This window comes from Camelus bactrianus, chromosome 29 (assembly GCF_048773025.1).
Source record: "Camelus bactrianus isolate YW-2024 breed Bactrian camel chromosome 29, ASM4877302v1, whole genome shotgun sequence".
Lineage (NCBI taxonomy): Eukaryota > Metazoa > Chordata > Mammalia > Artiodactyla > Camelidae > Camelus > Camelus bactrianus.
This window is the reverse complement of record NC_133567.1, coordinates 23,250,687-23,275,410: the sequence shown is the minus strand read 5'-3', so window position 1 is coordinate 23,275,410 and position 24,724 is coordinate 23,250,687. Positions and strand designations below refer to the sequence as shown.

Genomic DNA, 24,724 nt, shown 5'->3' with positions numbered 1-24,724 from the left:
TAATACCGATAATTTACAAAGCACGTATAATAAAAATACAAGAACACTGCCTGAGTTCACAACAGAGCAAAGGACATCCACGAACTACTCACATGAGGAAAGCCAATTATTAATCTCTCTAATAATTACAGAAATATTTATGAAAAATTAATAAGTACAGAAAAGTAGAGCACAAAAGTCAGATATATATGTCACATATAAATATCTATATATATCACAATTACATCCATTTAAAATGTTTATATATGCATAGACAAAGTAGAGGAGCAAGTTGGGTTTAATAACGGATACACAGAAATAAAATTGTTTATTACTTACAGTGGAGTTGAGGGTTTCCTTACAATTCTGCAGAAAGGAAGCTGGATTTTCAAAATAAACGATGTATTGTATAATAGTTTCTTTTTAAAGAGAAGAGTCAAAACTATAGTCCATACAATTTGATAAAGATGTAGTGAAAAGAAAATAGTTTGAGTTTTGCTCACCCAAAACTGGAAGGACATGTATGAAGCTAAAAAAGCAGGAAGCTGAAACCTGTGGGAAATCGTACGTCTGTAATGTTTCTACTCAATGTAAATCCAAAGCACTATTAATGCTTCAAAATATGTGAGCACGAAGCTTGTGTTTAAAATAGCCTATTGGTAACACCTTTGAGACATTTCATTAGTGAGCTTTCAGCCTGTTGATTATTTCCAAATTTCAAGGCTTTTGTTACCTGGATTATTTTCATAAATGACAGTATTTTTAAAGGTCATGAAATGCCGCATCTGCCTGCATTGAGAGGCGGAGATTCTGGAACGATTTGACTCCAAAAAATCCAAGTGTTTCCTCATTAAGCTAACTCTTTAAAATGTTCCCGTTTTTTCCCCCTATAAAGCAAAGCCCACCGTTGTGTCATCAGCACAAGAAAGCAGTGCCATGCTCAAAGAAGAGCATCACCAGAAGGTGCCCCTGACAGAGCACCTAAAGCGGATCAGACTTCCGAGAAGCATAGATTCATACACAGGTACCGTCACAGGGCGGACTGGCTCGGAGGGATGGGCTGGCTGTTGCCAAGAACCCCTGGAACCCAAAGTCACAGGCGGCTTCCCTTTTCCCCAGCCCACATTCGGAACCATCCACATTTAAACTGAATTATCTGCAATGGATCGTTTGCCCCTTTCCGGGGAAGATGAGAGATAAAATATTCCTGTCTGTTTTTAAAAGCCAGTCCGGGGCCTGTCTTGTCCCTAATGACCTTTGAAAAGAAATCCCAAAGCATTCAGCAATATGGACACTGAAACTCCACCCCTTCCCCCAAAATCATTATGGAGTGTCTTCTTCCATGGCTTCGAATTGTTGATTAATTGGCAGACCCCTTCCGACAGCCTCCCTGGGGCAGAGAGTCACGTGTGCAAGGGCGTGGACTGCCTTCCCTGAGATTCTCCCCCCTCCCCACTTCAGTCACACCCCTGCAGGCAAGATGTGGTCTTTGGCTCAGTGCCTTGGGTGATCCTACAGCTTAATTACTGGCGAGCAGAAGGCAAACTGCTGCGGTTTCCCGGTCACGGTACCTCCCACTTCTCCCTGGGTTCCCCTCTCCTGATCCAAACAGTATAGTTACCTGGGGGCACAGATTCTGTGGCCGCGTCTCTAGGAGACCGAAAGGACAGGCACCAATGTCAGAAAAGCTGATAAGCTCACTTAACATCCCTTGTAAAGCCCAGTGCCTCAGCTCCGGGGCAGAACTGTGCTGAATGCCTTCAGTAGAACCTCTTACACAAATTGTTATCTCGGGAAGGGGGAGTGCCGCGACTTTACCAAACGAAGCAATGGAATTATTATACTGAATTTTCCACGCCACGTGGCGGACTCCAGTCGCTGTTTTTCTAGATCGGTTCTATCTCCTATGGCTCTTGCCCGTCGCCATCGCCTACAACTGGAACTGCTGGCTGGTACCTCTGCGCGCGGTCTTTCCGTATCAAACGCCAGACAACACACACTACTGGCTTGTCACGGACATCGCATGTGACTTCATCTACCTGTTCGATCTGCTGCTCATCCAGCCCCGGCTCCAGTTTATGAGAGGAGGAGACATCATAGTAAGTAGGACTTGGAAGAAGCAGAAACTGACAAAGGAATGGCAGATTGAAGTACAAAAAAATTATAATAATAATAACAACACTGGCTTATTTAATGTGTGACTAACTGGTAGCATCACTGTGTTTTTAAAGTCTGACTTGCTGTCTGCATGTATGGATCTTCAAACACTGGAAACCACCAGAAACCACCAGTGTAATAATAATAGCAACAATAATAACAAAACAGCCATTGAGCACTCGCTATGTGCTGGGGACCTTACATCTTCCCGAGCCTTAGTTTCCCCATCTTAAAAATGGGAGTAACAATAGTGCCTTCACAGTATTGATGGGAAGACTGAGTGAACTGCTGCACGTAAGATGCTGGAACTGTGTCTGGTGCTTATCTTTTTTTCATTCTTCACCTTCCAGACTGATCACACCCCATCCCCTACTCCTCATCATCAAATGCAATGGGTCAGCCTCAGGAATAGCTTTCTTCCCCATAGGAGAAATCATCTTCTCCTGGGTTTATTCTCCCTCTAGAAGGAATTTCATAGCCAATCCAATCAATCAAAGACAGAAACAGAAGAATATGTTTTCACAACCACATACTCGCATCTTATTGCCTCTTAGACCCCCAGTCCCTTCCCTGGCTGACTAGAACAGTGCTTCCTTTTCAACTGATGTCCACTGTAGTATCTTCATCACAGTCCCCATGAGGGCTGCACAGAACAGAGCCACCAATGTCACCATGGAAAGAGCAGAGTGACCAACATATGGCCCTTGGGCTCGTATGTTTTTGGAGAAGACAAGTAGGTTCCTTAATTTCATCAATATTTCTTTTTGACTCTTCAGGTGACTTTAAATTATCAAAAACCTGAAAGGAGTAGTCTGGGTTTTTCTTTTTTTTAATACTGTTTATTGGGGGTGGGTGTAGCTCAGTGGTAGAGCACATGCTTGGCAAGCACAAGGTCCTGGGTTCAATCCCCAGTACCTCCATTAAAAATTTAAAAAAAGAACTATTTCAAAATTTAAAATTTTAAAAAAACACTATTTGTTTGAGAATGCCTCCTACATTTGAAATCTTTTCTAAGAAGAAATTCTAAAGGCAAGAGCCAAAGCTGTAGCAAAAATATGTTCAAAATATTCCTTGTGTGGACTTCAGAGCATTAGTTAACTCACCAGTACGGTCCCCAGATCTCACTGGCAGCTTGATGAATGATGGTGATGGTTACAAATAAGAAGTAAACAACACCCAAAACAAGGAGTGCTAATTTCAACCTCCATTAGATGCACAAGGAGGGAGAAAATCAATGTTTGACAAATGGAAAACGACAAAGAGCAGTAAGGGGAGACTTTCATTTTCAATTTTCTAAGAAGCCTTTGCACGCAAGAGTGTTAAAACCAAGAAAAATAACCAATAAAAACACATGCTCTGCTTAAAATGCATTATCACAAGCTACAAATATAGAGCAGGAACTAATTGCTTTGCCTGTTCAAAAGAAGTTTAATGGTTTCCTTAATTTAGAGTAGGCAGTTTTAGCTTTTGACACTTGACTATATTTTGGTAAGAGAACTATGCAAGTCGAGCACCGAACCCGAAGATCTCACTACATTTAGTTACCTATGCTACGTTTGTTGTGCACCATCAAATCATTCATTCATTCATTCATTCTTCCAGCAAACACTTATTAAATATCTACAGTTGCCAGATATCCCAGAGCTGGAGGATGGAAATATTAGTTCTCTAACGGCTTGAGGGAAAACAGACAAGTAATAGATCACAGATTGAGGTGCTGGAGGTCACAGTAGAAGGAATCAGGAAGGTTTACAAATTTAACACAGCATTTATGTGCAATATCTTTCTTCTGAAAATGATGCTGCACAGAGAACAGACTTTTGACTCACGGACCAACCAGAAGTCTCTAATCTAAAATTTCCTTTATACACCGCAGACATAGAGCTGGAAATGACAGTGGAGGTTTTTTTAGATATGAGACTTGCATCCACGACACTTGGCTAAACCTGCCAGCCGCAAGGATCCATGGAAATGCTCAGCGCCATCTAGTGACCACGTCAGTCAGGCCCGCCGTTGGGGTCAACCCCCTTTGGTGCTTAGTTACTGTTTATAAACTGACCTGAAGAAAATTAAACACTCACTTCTCTGTGCTCTGTGCACTTTGCTCATATAGCTGTTATTTAATCGTTAAATAACAATTCAGCTAATCATGATGCGGTAGGAACACCCCAACCAGGATCAAGTTCACCTCTGAAATTGACTAACAGCATTACTTGAAGAAAATAAATTTACCCTTTCCTGGAGTACTACCTTTTCCATCCATAAAATGGGAATAGTGCTGCCCGTCTCATAAACTCATTGTGAAGATGAGGGAGACAATGTGAACACCTAGCCCAGAGTCTGGCATCTGGAAGACGCACGATAATTTGTTGACTGAATCAAATGAATGAATGTTACACACTAACTTCCTCTTGTCTCCTACTCTTGTCTGTAGCTCTCTTGTAAGAAATACATAAGTTTCTTGAGAGTAGGGACAGTATTCAATCCATCTCCCTGTTTATCCTAGAAACTCAGAGGGTGTACTCGAGAAATGTTTGAAGGAGTGAATGAATGGCAATCTGGGTTCAAGGATTTTCTTTCTTTGAATAATTGCTTAATCTACGTTGTAGTTGTTTTATACAATATTATTATTTTTGAAACACTTACCTGTTCTATGTGAAATTATAGAGTTTCTATGAGTTGTTTAAAAGAAGAGGTAAATAATAAGTAAATACAATAATACCTTGGTTGAGGGTCTTTTTCTGTTGGAAAAAAGATTTAAGTGCAATTATCATATCCTTCTTAAAGTCATATCCTGCACAATAACGAGGCTTAAAAGAGAGAGAGAGAATTGAATAGGGTTGCATTTTGAAAATAGGTGACTAATTGTTACCAGTAATTACACCGATCCTCAGAAGGCTAATGATGCCAAATTTATTTAGTGCACCAAAGAAGATAGCATTTTCATTTAATCTAGCAAGCTTTAGTTTCACTTATGTTCATTCAGTTATAGGCTCAGAGACAAAACTGAAAGTAAATGGACAAATATACTAAGAACATTCTTCCAGAGTTGGAGGAGGGGGCGATACTTTAACTTAATGTCTTAGCATTTGAAATATCTGCCCGTTCCATAGAAGCTTTGAAGCAGCTGACTCATCTTACTCAACCCGGGTACATGAGTCAGTGTAAATTTGTGTGTATTTATCTATATAGACCTGTGGTTCAGTAAGACATTTTGTTTCAGAGAAAAAAAAAATCATTAAATAAGCATGTTGATATATGTTCTAAAATATTTCTGTAAAATTTATTATGTGTACGTGGGTAGAAATTATAGCCAAAAAAATGGGGGGGTGGGTAAGGAATTGGGAAGCTGGCTAACCAATCCTCAACATTGTTCAACAGCATTTTTTACACTTCTCAACGTGGACAGCCTGGATAATAATTATTAGAAGTAGCTGCTTCCATGTGTCCAAGTTATAATACTTTGGCCAAATAATTAATAGTACATAGACAATTCCTTCCTGTCTTTAACTGAAATATAAGAATGTACGTCCAATGTTAGAATTAATTCTTTTAGATCTGAACGTTAACAAATGCCTTCCTAGTCATTATATTTATTGAGCACCTACTACGTGTTAGACATTGTGCTCTGATAAACAGAGGTCAAAGATATCGTTCTGACACTTCAAGCAGCTCAGAGTATGAAGGATAGACAGACCAAAGAAAAATGATGGAGTTTTGTGACGTGAGTCAGACACAGGTGAACCCTGGGGAATATGAGATGCACAGAAAACCCTATAAGGAGGGAGCACCTGGTCCAAATTTTGATGGATGAATTGAAGTTATCTGTGCACCTCTGTCCTCATAAAAAAGGGGAATGATAAGTCTCAAGTTCTGGGAACAGCATGAGTAAAGGCATCAAAGCAAGAAACTCTGTGACGCACTGCTGAGCAGATGAGTGTGAGATGCTACGGGGGACCAGAAAGACAGAGAAAGTGAAGCCTTATTTACTATGAAAGGGAGCTTAGATTTTTTTTTTTCTGTAAGTCATATGGAGTCATAGGATTTGACACAAATTGGAATTGTTAATGACCTGATCTAGAGAGCTCTTCCGACTGCCACTGTAGAATTGGTCAAGGAAAACAAGACTAACGGCAAGGAAATCAATGCCAAGAGGAGAGACGAGGCATGGGAACATTTTAAGAAGGAGAATCAGTAGAACTGGGGTGCTGGTTGGATGAGGGCTGAGGGAGTGAGTGGTCTGGGATCACCGACCAGTGTTCATGAGGACGCCCATGGGATACTCATTAGGCGGGAGATCTTGGTGAGGCTTGAGGGGAAACGGAAGACGAAGATGAATTCAGGTTTGTTGTAGGTTAAACTTGAGACGAGCAGCGCTGCTAAGAGAGGAAGGCAGTGAGCAGGTATCGCACAGGCCAGCAGCTCCGGAAAGCAATGTTAAGTAGAGATAGAGGTCTGAGAGCATCAACGTCCATGGTGATCTTTGAAACTATGACCATGGATGAAACTTCCCAGGAAGTAGATACAAAGAGAAAAGAGAAGAAGGTTGAATTCTGGCCAAACATTGACTTTTAAATGGCCAGCCCTAGAATCCAAAAAGACACTGAAAAGTTGGAACTTGAAGAAGTAAAGTAAACCAAGAATGAATGGCATTATAAATTCTTTGGAAGGAGAAAGTTTCAAGGACAAAATTGTCCCTCAAAAGTCAAATGCTTCAGAAGTTTTACTCATCTCCTCATTCATCCACTCAAATATTTACTGGGCTTCTAATATATTCTAGTAACTAGTTCTTTACTCCTAAACAAAGTAACCCTGTCCTGAGATAGATTACCATTTAATGGAGTAGAGTGATTTTAAATAAATGGACCAAGAAATATATGTGTGATTTCAAAACGTGGTGAGGGTCATGAAAGAATGTTAGTATTATAAAATGACCCCTGGGTGTGATCATTAGGCGGCCATTGGTGGCTTTCACAGTGGTAGCCTTGATGGAATGAAAGAAATAAGCAAGACTCAAATTGCCACGAAAGTGCCATGGGTTGAGGAATAAATACGGTGGGAGGATTTGGAACAAAGCAGGGTTGGCAGCTCTCTTCAGAAGCTGGAGTGTGACAAATGATAGAGCAGTAACAAAAAGAAAACAAAGCCAAGGAAGGTTTCTTTGATGTAAAATATGGAAAGATAGAGCACATTTATAGGCTGAAGTTGGAAGGAACTAATAGGCAGAAATAGCTATAAATATTTTTATTGTGAGAAAATGATTAATGAAATTGGCTAAAATTAATATGAAATATAAATATAACTTTCAGGTGGATTCAAATGAATTAAAGAGACACTACAGGAGTTCCACAAAATTTCAGGTAGGTAACTTACAATTCCAAAATTGTTTAAGTGATCCATTACCATTTTGACTTTAAATCCCATCTATAAATTTCTACCAGAAAAAAAAAAAAAACTGCTCCCCTTCAGGTTTATAGCCTTTGTAACAAAGTTTGTACAGATTAAGCTTTATTAACAAAGTTTTTGCTTCTTGATAATTACACAATATATGTCCTTGTATGTGCGCATGTGTACTTCAACATCTGGGTCTTTATTAGACAGAACAAAATCTTTGTGCCCACATTTAAATTCCAATTTAAATGTCAATAAAGAAGTATGGGTATACTTTGTCTTGTCCATACATAACTAGCCTCCAATTCAAGTAGCATAATGATACAAAAGTCCACAAAGCTGTTTCTACTCCTATTTCTTTAGTGTTCATATGAGCAAAATAAAAAATAGAAAAGAAGCAATTATTTTGATAACATGGCATCTTCCTTTTCTCAGTTAACAATATAATCTTATTTTTTCACCTAGTATATGTTTTTTTCACCCATAATTCTTTACAAAGTACTTTATGATCTTTCATTGTTCCTCCTAACCCTGAGAAATAGGCAGAGATTTGAGGGTTATCCAAGGTTGCCCAATCTGTATGAGTGAACTCCGACCTCTCATTTCAAGGACAACACTTTAGGAGCCTCAAGTTTTTGTCAAAAATGCAAATCTGGGTTTAGATGCCAAACTGTCCCTATTGGCGATCTATGGTGATTAAAATTCCTTTCAATGTGTTTCTCTCTCCAACGAATTTTCTTTGTAAAAAAATTGCCATGTATTTAGACATATTCATAAAACATCTACACTACTTTGATGAACTCTACAAAGGGAAGGACTATTCTTTGTAAGTTCCCCAAAGCTTACTCCAAACGCTTAATCACTTTCTTAAATCTGAATAACAGCAAATTAACTCATATATCCAGTTTGGTAGGTAAATGTAAACTTTTACATTTATTTAATTGCGGTCACTTCTCCTTTGAATTTCCTTAGCACATCTTGCTTGTCTTATGGCAGTGGATTGTGGTTATTTTTGTGCTTGGTTATTTCACCATTAGATTGTTCATTTCTTGTGAACAGAAACAATACCTTACTCTTATTTCCACCCCAACATGCTTTGCAAAGTGCCTTGTGCAGAGTGCAGTGTTGGTCAGCACTTAATTCAATTTTCTGCAATTCAATGGGAAATAAATCACCTCTAGCTACACAAATCCAGGCTCATGTGTTAATATCAGACCCAACTAATGACTGCCTTCATAGAATGGAAAAGTCAAGCGGGCAGTTGAGCGACTGGATGCTGGAATAGCACTGGACAAGTCTACAGTTCTGTGTTCCTGCCTCCCTATTCATTAGACATTATTTTAGCAACTGTTCTGTGCACCTCTTAACTTGGTATGAGGCTCAATGCCTGTAAGGTAAAGTCAGTGAGGTCTGATCATAGTATGCAGTTCTAAAGCCAATACTTCTAGTAAGTAATTTCTCTATAATAGCCAATCTGGTTCATTCAAATTGAAGGTCCCATTTCTTTTCAACAGCACCAGGCTTTGAAATTCTGGTGCACAATCAATTGCCTCAACTTTGCATTTCATATGTGTGGCCTTACAGAAAACTCTTAACTGCTCTTAATTGTCTGAAATAAATTAAATGCTTTTTTAATGCACCCTGTTTTTCAAGGCGACATAAAAAAATTAATCAAAATGAATAATTACCTTACAGAAGAGAATTTTTATTGTTATCATTGCAATCAGGAAAGTATGCAAGTGTGTTGTTGTCATTTCACAATTACCAGGTAACAGAAGGCCAAAATAATTTAAAAACATGACAAATTAAAAATAGATATCTTTCAGTAACTTCTCCCATCGGAGCTGCTGGTACTTTGTAAATAGGAGTGGTTTCTTTCTTCTCCTCTCTCTTAGCCTGCAGTCTCTGAGAGATACATCCACAGCTGATTATTGTTAGCAATATGACCCAAAGTAGACAGCAGTCGAAAGAACTGGAGAATCTGGATGAACCACCACCATTCAGCCCTGAACTCTGGAGAATTCACTGAAACATAAAAGTATATCACTACAATGAATGTCCAATGGTTTTAAATAAAATCAAGAATGGACTTGATTTTCAGCCTAAAAACCCTACATTTAAAACACTACTAAAATGTATGTTAACATTAGCAACCATGCCATCTCTGAAATATATGTGACAGCTCAACAGAAATCCCAGAAAACACAGTGCCCAAGGAGAGATGAGATGCACGAAGTTGGAAATAAAATTCCCGGGAAATCGGCTACGAAACAGTGTTCTTGTGTTCGTGGTGCTGATACACCTTCCAGCGACACCATGCATACCTAACTGAAGGAGATTTTGTATTAAACAACATTAATTCATGGTGACTGGTCAACTTGACATACATTGGTACATATCAAGTCATGTCCACAAAAGCATATAAACACAACTTAATTGTGAATGTGTTCTTCCAACAGTTGGATGTCGCATCAATAATGCCATTTGATGTTTTCTACCTCTTCTTTGGGTTTAATCCAATATTCAGGATAAATAGGATGTTAAAGGTAAGGTAACTATATTTCATTGTCTTCTTCTTATAATAATGGAAATCTTGACGCAATCTAAAATAGCCTAAAAGTATTACATTCTTAATTTTTCCCAAACTGTCATCTATTTTTCTGCCCTCATCAGTGTTATGAATTGTAAAAACTGAATGAAGGAAAAACACCATGGCTTCTATGATGGAAGTTGCTCGTGGTTGTTTTGATTCTGTATCCATAACAGGCATTTTTTATAACTCAAAATAGGAATACTTTTGTATTTCTAAATACAGCTATAAGTACAATTTAATATTTTATGATGGTATTATTTTCCACTTATCATTTTTTATTAGACAGTCACTGAATACCTGGAATTCTGGCTATAAAATGAACTCTAAGTTATCTCACTCACCTGAAGTTCTATAACTGTAGATAAAAGGCAAACACATGTTTGCATAGCAAAATTACTTACATACTTAGATGCAACTCAAATGTCCATCAAGAGGGAACTAGTTAAATAAATCGCAGTACATCTATTCAATAGAATACTTTGTAATGCAAAAAAATAAATACAAAGAAGTTTTCTGTGAACTGATAGGGAAAGACCTCAAAGATAAGCTAAGTTAAAAAAAAAAAAAAGCCAGTTCCTGAACAGTTGATAGGACAATACTAACTTTTGTTTCAGAAAGGAGAAAATATTCTATTTTTCTGTATTACATAAACAGTGGAATACTACCCCAAAAATCTAATGAAAATGGTTAACTGAGGAGTGTATGGGAGGCCAGAGGGGAAGTCAAAGTGGATTGGGGCAGGAATAAGAGAAAGGAACTTTGATGGTCTATATTTCCTATTGCTTTTGGACTACGTGAACGTATTACCTATTCAAAAAGATTCTAAAACATAAATATTTTATAACTCATAGTTTTATCAGGTACATAAAATGAATCTGAGGAGAGTCAGGATGTGAAATTGTGTATAAATCTTTAATAATAGCAGATAGCTTGCATGTCCAAAGACAACCTTCTTAAAAGGAACACCAAAGTTGTATCAGTTTTAAGAGGTGATCTCTGTCACATCTTGGGAAGACAAGATGGCGGAACCTGGACACCCGGGTGGACCCTGAGGACACGACAGCTGCCATTAGCTGACCACACGCTCGGGGCTACATATTTTGTTAACTTTATATTCATTACCTCATTTATTCCTCTAAACAACCCCATCTTAGAGGTGAGGAAAATGAGAACTAGCAGAGTAAAAAATAATCTGTCCAGACGCTGCTGGTGAGTGGCAGTGTCTGGAAACTATCACATATTTTTCTGACTCAAAATTCTTTACTACAATCAGATGGGCAAATAAACTTCCAGCTGAAAGGGCTTTCCTTCCATGCCCATGATTTTTCCAAGTCAGGGAGGACCTTACTTTATATTCTCAGACATTCAAGACAGCCCTGAAGACCCTGGTTTGACCACTGGATGTGAGTCTAGATGGAGGAGAACTTAACGTTCCAAGCAGCTTAGTGGCTGATGGTCCGTCATCAAATTTCTAGTGTCACAATATAGGTGTTAAAAAATAACAACAATTTTTTCAAAATATCTGGTGTCTAATGGATGTTTCAGGAGCCCCCTGCTCAGAGACAGCCAACTTTCAGAGGGGATCAGGTTCCTGTGAGTTTGGGTTTGGCTGGTATTACAATAAAAGCTCGTAAAGTGTCACCCCTTCACACCCCCTTTATCCCTGTGGTATCCAAAAGCCCACGATATTCACTAGTTTTTTTAAATGGAGGAGATCCTGAAAGCCAACATTAATCTCTTCATAGCCTCGTTGTCCAGCCATTTCACATAGAAGTGTGTCATTTTAATGCACAGTTCTCTAGGAAAAAAGTATCATTTGTCTGTAACCAAATTATATATGAGCAAACAAATGAAGAATATAAATTTCCTCTACAGTGAATATTTTAAGCTAAATTTTAAAACATGCCTTTGTGCAACTGTCTATTGAGAGCCCAATATCAAGTTCCCACAAATTGAAATTATCTAAATCTGAATGTTTAAGGGATTTTTCCCCACTCGGGAATTCGGGGAAAACAAAGCATTTGTGCATATTTCTAGTTAAATAGTCATTGCGGTTATAGGTGCTTTTTAATTTCAAATATAAGAAATTGTACAGCCATAGCTACACTGGATGAAATTTGGAACTAAATAATCTGTAATATCTAATAGCCCCTTCTGTCCGTGAGATCCTATGAGTCCAAGCACAGTATATAATCAAATGCATTAACTCATCTTTACACACAACCCGCTTAGGAAGCACGCTCTGTTATTGTTCCCATTTTACAGATGAAGAAAGCAAAGTACAAACATATTAAGTGACTTTTCCAAGGTCACACAGTTAGTAAATGTCAGCGATGAGACTGGTATTTGGCTCTGGATTTCATGCTCTTGCTCTTGCCTTTTACGATCTATAGATTAGAAAGAGGAAGAGGTGGGTAGGAGTGAGCGCAGGGAGGATGAGTTGAGATGCAGGTAGATATAGTAGAGACAGAAAAAAAACCTTGAGACAAATAGCTACTTTGTTTGGATTGGATGCATATAAACTCACTGGCTCTTTGAACAATGTCAAAAAAAGATAACCAATGCTAATGTTTACTGGACTTTAAATTTTGTTGAATTAAAACATGTTTAATGCAACTTGCTTAAAAATAATGTTAGTGTTGAGTAACAGGACTTAACACCTATTTATGACGTCAATGTATTATTCTTTTCCTATTTTACTTTCGTTTTTGGGGGGAGTGTGATTTTAATTACTGTAAAATAAAATATGCTACTTTATGCTTTAAAAAGAAAAAGGAAAGAAATGTTTTTAAGCTTGATTTTCAACAAGCATTACAAACAAGACTATAACTAGAAGGTAGAAATAAAATAAAGCAAGAAGCTCTGGAAATCTGGCACCTTGCTAAAATGCACTGCCCAGAGGAAAATACCACTAAACAGACCTTAGTTTTTTCTTAAAGGCATGAGTAGAATTATTTTCAGTAACAAACAAAATCTATTTTATATTGCTATATTTAAATAGATGTATTTAAGACTAACACACTTTGGGATTTCTTTTGCTTGTTTTCCATAGTATACTTCATTTTTTGAGTTTAACCATCACCTGGAGTCTATAATGAACAAGGCATACATCTACAGGTAAAGTCTAATTCGGTGTACTTCAGGGGTATGGGAGAGATGCAATAACACAACATTTTAGACAGCAGATGGGGAAGAATATGACTTCCTGCGAAAAAAGAAGGGAATCATCTCAGATTTGGGGCAATAAAAAATATTGGGTTATGTGCTAAAACAGATTTGAACATTTTGAAGCAAGACAAAAGTATGAAAATTTCATTAGATTTTAGAAAAATATAGGACTGAAAAAGAGGACGTATTACCTGCTTCAGTCAGAACCAGGACAGAGAAACATGCTCTTTCTTCATAAGCTGACTTTACATCTCTCTCATGACAATTCATTCTAATCTGAATTTTCATTCGTTTGCTGTTCTGAACTTAACTTGCCCAGAGACCTCCAGTTACAGTTAATCGTAGCCTGAAGTCCCTTGAGCTTTTCAGAGACATCCAGTGAAGTCAGCGTGGTATATTTTATGGGACTCAGCGTGGAAAGGTGACCCTGGAGGCATGTCTTTCAGGGAGTTGACTCATACCATCTGTGAAAAGAAAACGAAAATTTTTTTTTTTCCACTCTGTCAGTCCCAGTCAAGACATTGCAATCAGAATCCATGTGACGGCACCATCATTTTCTGCCGTACTAATGAGAGCTAACAGCTCACAAATTTAAAGCAAGGAGATTCCACAGAGAGTTTCAGGAAAAGAAAACGTTAACATCGGCCATATTCCAGAAACAACATGAGCCTTACTTTGCATTTATTGTCCTTGACAGAGTCATTCGCACAACTGGATACTTGCTGTTTACTCTGCACATTAATGCCTGTCTGTATTATTGGGCTTCAGACTACGAAGGCATTGGAAGTACTCGATGGGTATATGATGGTGAAGGAAACAAGTGAGTTCTTGTTTTGAAGGAAACTTTTGCTGATTCCTCATAACTTTCCATTTCAATGTCAGTTTTCTTAAACCAGTAGTTTTGAAACAGTAAATCACAATCCATTAATGGGCAGTCAAAACTCCTTAGTAGGTCAGTATGTTGTTAAATGTTCTAGAATAGAGAACAGAACAGAAAATGTCAGAGTCCATCCCACTTGGTAGGGATGGGCGTGTGTATCCTGGGCTGACCTGGAGAACGCATTCCTTACTCCGGATCACGATCAAAAAAGTTTGAAAGCCTCTGCTTTGGACAACAGCATGGTCAGGTAACTTTTAATAACTCCAATGCTGATTGTTAGCAATGAACAATGTTCATTATTTGCAGGGCAGGTGGGGTGGCTAATCAGTTTACTGCTGAAGGGTTTTATGGGTTTCTGAGCCAGCTATAACCACTAACTCAATTAAACACTTAGAGAGTAACAAGGATCATAAATTAAACTTGACACTTAGATATGCAAGTACCTCAAGAATAAAAGAGATCATTTGAAAATGTTAGTCCAGTGGAATCGGGACTCAGTCATGGCCACTGAGCTATTGAATAGCGAAATTTTCTTTTGGTAGATGCAACGGCCTGGCATAAAGTAGCCTCTGCTAACTTTCTGCTCCAATAAAATGACATTGAGCATATGATAAGGCGATGTCCTTACTGGAAAATAGCAGGTCCCAGCAGGACTTTGAAGGGCAACTCACAGCAGCCTTGGGAAGGAAAGCAATTATAGGACAGAGCAAAGGGATTGACGATACCGCACAAAATTACACACCAGCTCGGCTGAGTAGGATGTGAATGAGGGCTTGTAATAACATTTTTTTTGAACTTTTAACCAGAACTGATTTTTAAAATTTAAGTCAGAAGGCCCATGGATTGGGAAAACACACACACACACACACACACACACAGAGAAGAAAGTTTATAATGAAAATCTATAAGTAATTCCCTTTAGAATATGAATTAACCTAAGTATGTACTTAGTTTAAAATAAGTAACTAATTTATGCAGAAAACTGAGTAAGTTGCCAACTATATTAAATGTTGCCTAGAAGTGTGTAATTCAATATCATTAGATGCATGAGTCTGATAACTGCTTTTATCAGATCAGCAAAATAATGTATAGTTGCCATCCAGCAAAAGTGGAGCTGTTTCTCTTTTCACACCTCAGTGCCACTCTGCAGCATTGCTAGAGAATATATCTCGTTCCTGGTGCCTAGAACATTGTTAAGTATGTAACATACACTCAGTACATGTTGGGTATTTAAAGAAGGCAGGAAAGGGGAGAGAGAGTAGAGAAAAAAGGAAGGAACAACCAAATCTGTACTATAACAAGAAGAAAAGAATCTCAGCTTCAACCCATAAGAAACTTAAGCTAAAGTGTGCAAGTATTTTAGACGTTTAATTCCAGCCGCAGCCCCGATATCCAAAGTACTCTCTCTAAAACAGACGAAGATAAATTACTTGTCATTTTTGTTATATTACTTATTGTAGTTACTTGTTATAAGATACGTTTCTAGATAAATTGTAATTATGACAGTTTTCAATGATTGCTTAATTCTCTAGAAAGTAGAAAGAATCTCAAAGTCTGAAAAACAGAAGCGTGTACTGAAGCTGGAGTAAAGTCGGAAGATAACCACTAAGGAATAGAAATAGAAAACTTCTTAATCAGTAGAAGGGGAAAAAAGGGTCAGATAGTAGAAACAATGTAAAGTGTATTAGTAAGCAGAATAAATTAATATGGACTAAATTCACAACTAAAAGACATTGACAAATAATATTAGTCAAAATTAACTTTAAAACAAAAAATCATTTTAGGGAAGTGATAAGGTCACTATATAATAGTAAAAGTTTCAACTTACCATTAATATTTCCCAATTCTAAATGTGTATGCACCTAATAAAATACTTCTGATGAACCAAAGAAATTCATAAATCAAAAATTAGTGAAAGGAAGAGAAATAGGCAAATATACCATCCAAGTGTGAGACATCGGGACATAACAATTGATTGATCAATCAAGCAACCAAAGACAACTGGTAAAGATATAAAAGATTTGAGACCCAATTAACAAGCTTGATTTAACAGATACAAATGGGACCTTGTACCCAAGAATTATAAACCATTCATTCTTTTTGTAAATTTTTTATTGCATTATAGTTGCTGTACAGTGTAATTTACAGGTGTACATTATAGTGAGTCACAATTTTTAAAGGTTATGCTCCATTTATAGTTATTGTAAAATATTGCCTATATTCCCCATCCTGTGCCATATATTCTGTAGCTTATTTTATATCTATAGTTTGTATTTCTTAATTCCCTTCCCCTGTATTGCCGCTCCTCCTTTCCCTCTCCCCACTGGTAACCACTAGTTTGTTCTCTGTATCTGTGAATCTTCTTCTTTTTTGTTACATTCATGTTGCTGCAAATGGCAAGATTTTCATTCTATTTTATGACTGAGTAGTATTCCATTGTGTAGATAGATAGATAGATAGAGCACATCTTTTTTATCCATTCTTCTGTTGATGGACACTTAGGTAGCTTCTTTCCTTGGCAGTTGTAAATATGCTACCATGAACATTGGGGTTTATGTAACTTTTTTTATTGAAAGCAAGTTTAGTTAGACAGAGACACACTCCATAGACAGAGTGGGGTCTGTCTCACTCAGAAGGGAAAAAGGCTTAGGAGATACACACTCCACAGACAGAGTGCGGGCCCTCTCAGAAGGCAAGAGAGAGAGCCACATGTAACTTTTTAAAAAGTGTTTTGATTTTTTCGGATATATGCCCAAGAGTGGAACTGCTGGGTCATATGGTAGTTCTATTTTTAGCTTTTTGAGAAACCTCCATACCATTTTCCACAGTGGCTGCACCAATTTACATTCCCACCAGCAGTGTACAAGGGTTCCCTTTTCTCCACATCCTCGCCGACATTTCTTATTTGTGTTCTTTTTGACGATGGCCATTCCGACAGGTGTGAGATGACAGCTCACTGTGGCTTTGATTTACATTCCCCTGATAATCAGCAATGTGGATCATCTCTTCGTGTGTCTGTAGCCTGTCTGCATTTCCTCTTTGGAAAAAGAAACCACTCATTCTTCTTAATCACTCATGGAAAGATGACAAAAAGTGGTCATTTTTAAGACCAAAAAGCAAGTTTCAATACATTTCACAGCTCTGGTATCATTTAGCCCACATACTCTGCTCCTTTAGACAGGAGGGTTCTCGCTCAAAACCAAAATTCCAATAATCCTGTTACCAGCTGTTGGGGACACATCTTTACAAAGAAAATGCCTTGAAAAGCAGTGTATATATTATATATATAGCATATACACACACAAACATAATTTGTAAATGACAGTTATTAACATACTTACGTTTTCCTCACAGTGTTTGAACATCACTTGCCCTTTCTATTGCTTCGTATTACCATTTGACCTCGTAAGCTTAAAGTGTTTTTTTGGTTAACCTTTGTGATGGTTTCTGATGACCTATAAATTGAAGGTTGCTCATGAGATCACCGGACTTGTAAACTTTGTCCTAGTTAGAATTATGCAGCAACTGTGGGGCATAAGTGGAGCACTGTGAACATTTAAAATAAGAGTCAAGTTTATTACTATTCCATTAATCCTCATTAGAATAACAATGGCTGTTCATTTCAACAGCAGATACGAAGTCATTTTCATTTATACTAAGTAGATGGCATCCTTCATTAGACTATGAAATTTTACAAAGTAGGAAAGGGCTTACTTAGCTCAAAAGGAAAACATAAGGAGTTAAAGTTAGGTGGTGCCCAGAAAGGTTCCCAATATCAGTGTCCCTTTATCCACAGACACCCTAATTTATTTATTTTCTGACATAAATCTCCCAACGTGCACAAACCTCTTAGCAAATCCCTAGACTCAATCTCTTACACATAGATAGTCAAAAGAAAGGGTAAAAAACCAAGCAAGGTTGTCATGGGAATCGTGGCTTTAGATGGGGTGAAGAAGGCATCGGAATTTCCATACCGCGGGGCTAGGGAAACAGGACAACTTACTCCCTCCATTTTACAATGAAGAAGATGAGACCAGCACAGATGAAGGCGTTAACTCAGAGTCCCCTAGGTGCCTCAGCTCAGACACTGGCCGGAAAAAAAAAAAAAAAAGACACTTAGACACCCTTTAAGGGTAACAAAAACACATCAGAACAGCAGAATTCAGCGGGCCAGAAGAGAGATGAAAGGCAGCCGGCGGCATGACAGCAGGGGTCTGGGAGGAGATCACACACATGTGCTCACAGGTACTGTCTTCCTGTGTTCTTATTTCAGTGGGTCTAGGTCTGCGTAACCATTCACTTACTCTTTCTTATCATTTAACTAACATCACTGAGCTCCTATTGTGTAATACCTGTGTGAAGAGTTTATCTTCTTGTTTTGTTGTTGTTGCTAAGCCCTGCCACTGTGATAGTGCCCTGTGTGTGTGTGTGTTTGTGTGTGTGTGTGTGTTGGGGGCATGAGGGGTATGCGCCCAGCCCTTTCTCATCTGGCTGGTTGGACTTTCTAGGGCACTAAGTCTTTGAAATTCCAGGCAGTGAGACCCCTTATTCTTGCAGTCTCCTTGGTCCCGGTGTGGATGTGTCTCATTTCGCTCGGGTCACCCTTGGACGTGCCTTCCTCAGCCCTGGCTGTACCGTGGTCCCCTTCCACCTTCTTCCTGTCCCTGCACTTCCTGCCTGTAGGGAGCCCATTGGACAGATGCCTTCTGCAGCCCCGGGGACACCCAAGTGGGCCTGGGAGCTCTCACTCATCCTCCACCCACCCAGGCAGGTGCGGTCCTTGCCTCCAGCATCATTGTGCCCCAGCTCTGCCCCCAAAGCTGTTTGTGGGCTTCTCTGTCTGAGGAGTTTATCTTGTAATGAGACAGTTCTCCTCCACATTCAGTGTCTTCCATGATAAATTTACTGAAACCTAGAACTGAGATGGATTGAGGTAGTTAAGAAGGCCCACTCAAGAAGTATTGAGTTGGGGAATATATAAACAGCCCATACAACTTAATAACAAACAAACAAACAAAAAAACCAACCCAATCCAAAAATGAAAGAAGACCTAAACGAACAATTCTCCAATGAAGACGTACAAACGGCCAATAGGCTCATGAAAAAATGCTCAATATCCCTAATGATTAGAGAACTGCAAATCAAAACTACAATGAGGTATCACCTCACACCAGTCAGAATGGCCATCATTCAAAAGTCCACAAACGATAAATGCTGGAGAGGGTGTGGAGAAAAGGGAGCCTCCTGCACTGCTGGTGGGAGTGTGATTTGGTGCAGCTGTTGTGGAAAACGGTATGGAGATTCCTCAAAATAGAAACAGACTCGCAGACATAGTAAATAATCTTATGGTTACCAGGGAAAGAAGGTGGGAAGGGATAAATTTGGGAGTTTGAAATTTGCAAATGTTAGCCACTATATATAAAAGTAGACTAAAATCAAATGTCTTCTGTATGGCGCAGGGGAACTATATTCAATATCTTATAATAACCTTTAATGAAAGAGAAGATGAAAACAAATATATGTATGTATATGCATGACTGGGACATTGTGCTGTGCACCAGAAATTGACACATTGTAATTGACTGTACTTCAATTAAAAAAATAAAATAAAATAATTAGCATCAAAAAAAAAAACTATTGAGTTGGGGACTTTTAAAAGTTGCATGTGCCACTACACATCCACCATGATAGTGAAAATTAAAAACACTGATAACAGCAAATCTTGGGGTAGGAAGCAACTGGAATTCTCATACATTATTGGAGGGGTAAAAATCTGACAGTTTTTTTTACAACTAAACATAACACCTACCTTAAAAACAAAAATTCCAAGCCTAAATATTTACCCAAGAGAAATGAGAATATATGTCTTAAAAACTTCTATAAGTGTTTTGAGAGAATGTCTATTCATAAGAAACAAAAACTTGAGACAGCCGCGGCGTTCATGCACCGGAGAATGCGTAAACGTGCTGTGCTCCATTCACGCACTGGATACTACTCAGCAATAAAGTGGAATAAATTTCTGACACACACAACAACGGGGCTAAATCTCAACAACAGTGTTGTGAGTGAAAATCATCTTCCACAAATGTGTGGGTACTGTGGAATTTATGGGAAATTCTAGAGCAGGCAAAACTCATCTCAGGTAGAAAAAAAAAATGTATCTTCCTGTCTGCAAATGACTTTGAAATGCATCCAAGAAATAAGATGGGTTGTTGTATGAAAAAGTGTAGGGATATGTGACAGAGCAGGTAAAGTGAAATGTTTGTAACAGAATCTAGGTCATGGATTTATGGGCATTCACTGTGCAATTCTTCCCTTTTTTCTGTTTGTTTGAAATATTTCAGAACAGAATGTTGGGGAGAAACTTTCATGTCGTGTTTGTTTCACAAAGGAAGAATTCCTATCTTCATGCTAATTTTTTTTTTTTTATGGTTTATGTCAAATTCTGCCCTAATGCTTTAACTTGAGGCTGTATATATGCAGCCTATTAGATAGCTCATGTATTAAATCAACCAGATAGAATCTCCTTGAAAAGATCTGTTTGCCTGGGGTGTAAATATCAGAGGTGGACACACTTGACTAATTAAGCTAATCCTAGAAAATCAGTAAGATGCCATCTAATTAAATTACAAATCTTACCTTTGGTTGTGCACGTCTGGGTGTAAGACATGACTGAGAAAAGACACCCAAAATAAACCTCAAATCATCAGGGTGGAAAACTAGCTCAAGGCTAACCCTTCAGATCTGGAAAATCAATGCCTACGTTTTACATTTAAGTGTTATTTTTTTAACACCCTTAAATAAGAAAATGAGAGAAAATAATTCGTACGCTTGTTCCCGTTAACACTAGAGTGACTCTGCAAGGAATATTAATCCCAGCATTCACACTGGAACTGGCCACACTGATTGAGAATCTGGTCCCTGTCCCACTCTTGGATGATATTGGGGTCAATAAATTTCCTTAATTCCAAGAGACCCACAGGTCCAGGACCCGTGCTCAAACTAAATCAGGTAACAAGAAATTATAAGTTGGAATTGAAAAGTTAAAAGTGCAATCCATGAAATGAAGGTGGATTTCTTCAAGGTGGCTCTCTTTGACATTAAGTTTACTCTAATGTTTCTAAGTCCAAGGAAGCCTGCTAGAAAAAAATCACAGAGTAGAAATATTTTTATTCTCTTGGCACAGTGGTTTCAAACCCTACCAAAGACTTAATTATCTTTCTTTTTTCTTTAATTACCTTTCTGCTCCTACATCCTCCACCAGGTAAAACAAACAAAACTCACACCCTTCAAAAGGTATTGAATTTCAAAACGAGTGATTTCTTTCGAGATTTGTTTCCATTTGAATATTGACTCTAACTGAAGTTTGATTCTTTCTCTGTAAACCTCAACTTCTGACTATTTGAAGATCTGACAATTGGAATCAATTTTCACAAGCAAAAGACCACCCTTGTTCCAAGGCGAACACACAGTTGCGTAAAGGGCAAACGTGCTTGTGGCACACTCAGACAGAAATAAAAGCCTGACTGGGGCCGGATTCTGCAAAAGGTGCTGCTTTTCGGAGCCTAGCTGGCGTCCACTAAATGTAAACGCCTGTCTATAACAACGTCCGGAGATGTTCTCTATCCACAGGATCTTTGTGTTTAAGGGTTTAGCGGAAACGCCTGATCTTGACCATGTTATCAGAGCTGTATGGAACACACCAAATAGTACACCTAATTGTGCCCAAAAATGACTACATAAACATACGTGTATGTACAATGCGACTGTATGACTAACTTCTATCCCCACCTCACTCTAGACTCCATGGAACCCTTAACCAAACGTAGCTAAGTCAATCTTACAGGTCCAGCCCTTGTCTTTATCATCTCTTTTCTATTGCCTTGGCTCCTGATTTCCTTCCTATCTGGCCTGTAATGATCTGTCTCTCCATTTGCAATTGCTCAGGTTAAGTACAGAATCTTTATCAAATATATTTCTGGACATACCTGGTTTTCTTCAAGACTAAATTTCTAAGTAAATTATGTATTACAGCCAAGAGGACTTTTCCTTTTAAGGAACTCAGTTCTCCTCGGTCTCTGCTGTGGTTTGTGTAGTCAATATTATAAGATGTGGGCAGAAAAGAGAGAGGAGGTGTTATGGCTACCTGCGGTATTTTTTATCAGTAAAAAAATAACTGTTTCTAAACTGTAAAGGGCTCTCCCACTTCCATAAAGACCCTTGATCTCTGTGATGTCCCTCATGCATCACTGGGGTGGTTGCTGTTAAAACACGGCTTCACATTCTTAGCTCCTCCTCTTGTTAAGAGAGAGATTCAGTTATCTCTGCCCTTGAATCTGGGCTGGTCTTGGTGACTTGCTTGGCAAATGTATGTGGCGGGATATTAGGACGTTATGGGGCTTCTGAGTTTTAAGAAGCCTCACAGCTACTGCCTGGGCTACGGCTACTCTGGGGGAAAGCAGCCACCAGGCAAGAAGGCCACCTACGCTAAGACATCCGTGTTGGAAGGAAGCCCGAGCTAGTCGTCCTGAGAGGCTGAATGAGAAAAACAGAGTGATACCCAGCCACCCCCACCGTTGTTGCCACCATGCCAGCCCAGGCTCCGACTATGAGAGAAGACACCCTGGGCTTTCCAAACAGACATGACATGGAGAACAGAGGAGCCCAGTCAACAATGAGTGTCAAAGCCTCAGACTTTTGGCCTCCGTCAAGCCCTCCCAGCTATCTTTAGCCTCGCAAGTCACCCGAGGCTCTGCTCTTCATGGAGCATAGACAAGCCATCTCGGGGGAGCCTTTCACAAATACCCAACTCAGTATTGTGAGCCTAATAAAATAGCTGCTATTTGATACCAGCGAATTTTAGGGTGACTTGTGCTGCAGGGAGAAATAAGCAGAACAGCTAGTAAATATCTTCCTTGGGTTCGTTCAGTCATCTCACAATGTTTATTAAGACCCATCCATTAGCACACGTGGTATTTGCTAACGCTGCCTACAGAAAGACAGTCCTGATTAAGAGAAAATGTGCTAAAATCTAGTAGCGATCTGTATCCCCAAGCATAGCGGTATTCCACTGTTACAGTGAAAAGCAACGTGTGTGTCTCTGCTTTCCACAGGTACCTGAGGTGTTATTATTGGGCGGTTCGGAGTTTAATTACCATCGGAGGCCTTCCAGAACCACAAACCACATTTGAAATTGTTTTTCAGCTGTTGAATTTTTTTTCTGGAGTGTTTGTTTTCTCCAGCTTAATTGGTCAGGTAAGTTGAGACATGAATCCCTAGGTGCGTAACGCCGTCATTTTTGAAAGGCTAACAAGTCTTTATAAATTTTACAGAGGAAAACATTAAAATCTATCTGGTGTTTTTTTTTTTTTTAACTAACTTTCATCTATTTTAATGAACTGAAGGGGGATGCGAATGGGTGAACATTGCCTTTCAATTTTTAAACCATTAAATCTTTCAGAAGACCCATACACAATGAGCATCAGGCTAGACTCTCGGAGAAAGTCAAGTTTCTAAGTTAACGTCTTACTTGGAGTTTCCTGAAAACCTATAGAAGCTCTCTTTTTCACTTAAACTTCAAATATTGTCATAAAATCCCTAGGTTAAAATCAACTTCAGAGGTCATTTAAACCAGAGGCTACCAAATACCACCTAAGTTAATTTAATTAATAAATCATTGACTCATAAATGCTTATTATGGCATCTCCTTGTCCTTATTCCTAAGGACTCACAGTCTAGTAAGAAAGTAAAACAAATGCAGAAATAACTCCATTGCAAGGCAATTGGCATTTGCAAGGGGCAGAGCCCAACACCTTTGTGAATTCCTGGATTCGCAAGAAATAAAAAGCTTGACAGCATAACATCTTTAGAAGTTATACTTCGTTGGAAGGTACTTTCCATACAATATGTTTGAGAGCAAAAAGCCATGTTGAGATTTGTGTACTGGGTAAACAGTTAGACGAAATCAGAAAATGATTATTCCCACTGGATAAATGATTGGTTGTCACTCATTACGCTCGCAGTGGTTATGAATAAAACCCATGCTCTCACAAAATTTAGCAATGAAAAGTATTCTGTATAACATGTGATCACAAATAGTCAAAACTCAAGTCCTACATCCATGAATGTCAAGGGGCTTCTAGCCATGCTAAGTTTCAGAGGAGCGTTTGAAGGCTCTGTTTTAGATCAGAAAAAGGACGGCTTCTGGAGGTTTCATGGAGGAGAATGTATTGGCAACATCTTAAAAAAACAGATAGGATTCAGCAGTTGTAGACAGATAGCTCAGTCAGTCAGAAACAGTGTGTGAGGGATGCCAATGAAAAAGCACAAGACGTGTGTTGAGGAAATACCTGACCGGCTAGAGGGAAGGACCCCTGTAAATAAGGTTAGAGGTAAGGACGAGGCTCTGAATGTCAAACTAAAGATGCCAGACTTTGTCCTAAGGGCAACAGGAAGTCAGCCAGGGGAGGATTTTGAACAAAGAAGAGATTTAAGGAAGATTAATCAAGATGCACTATGAATTAGAGAGATTACACTGTTTTAAAATATAGGTTTTA

The 24,724-nt window shown here is 38.6% G+C and overlaps 1 protein-coding gene across 1 annotated transcript in view; it reads left to right on the top strand.

The window, feature by feature from the left end:
* Positions 1-24,724, top strand: part of CNGB3 (cyclic nucleotide gated channel subunit beta 3) — a 109,852-nt gene that overhangs the window by 43,091 nt on the left and 42,037 nt on the right. Inside the window, exons 5-11 of the mRNA XM_010952037.3 lie at positions 875-1,003; positions 1,870-2,078; positions 7,446-7,496; positions 9,987-10,073; positions 13,173-13,237; positions 13,986-14,108; positions 23,282-23,423. Of these exons, the coding sequence (XP_010950339.2) occupies positions 875-1,003; positions 1,870-2,078; positions 7,446-7,496; positions 9,987-10,073; positions 13,173-13,237; positions 13,986-14,108; positions 23,282-23,423 (806 nt within the window). The remainder of the gene's footprint in view (positions 1-874; positions 1,004-1,869; positions 2,079-7,445; positions 7,497-9,986; positions 10,074-13,172; positions 13,238-13,985; positions 14,109-23,281; positions 23,424-24,724) is intronic.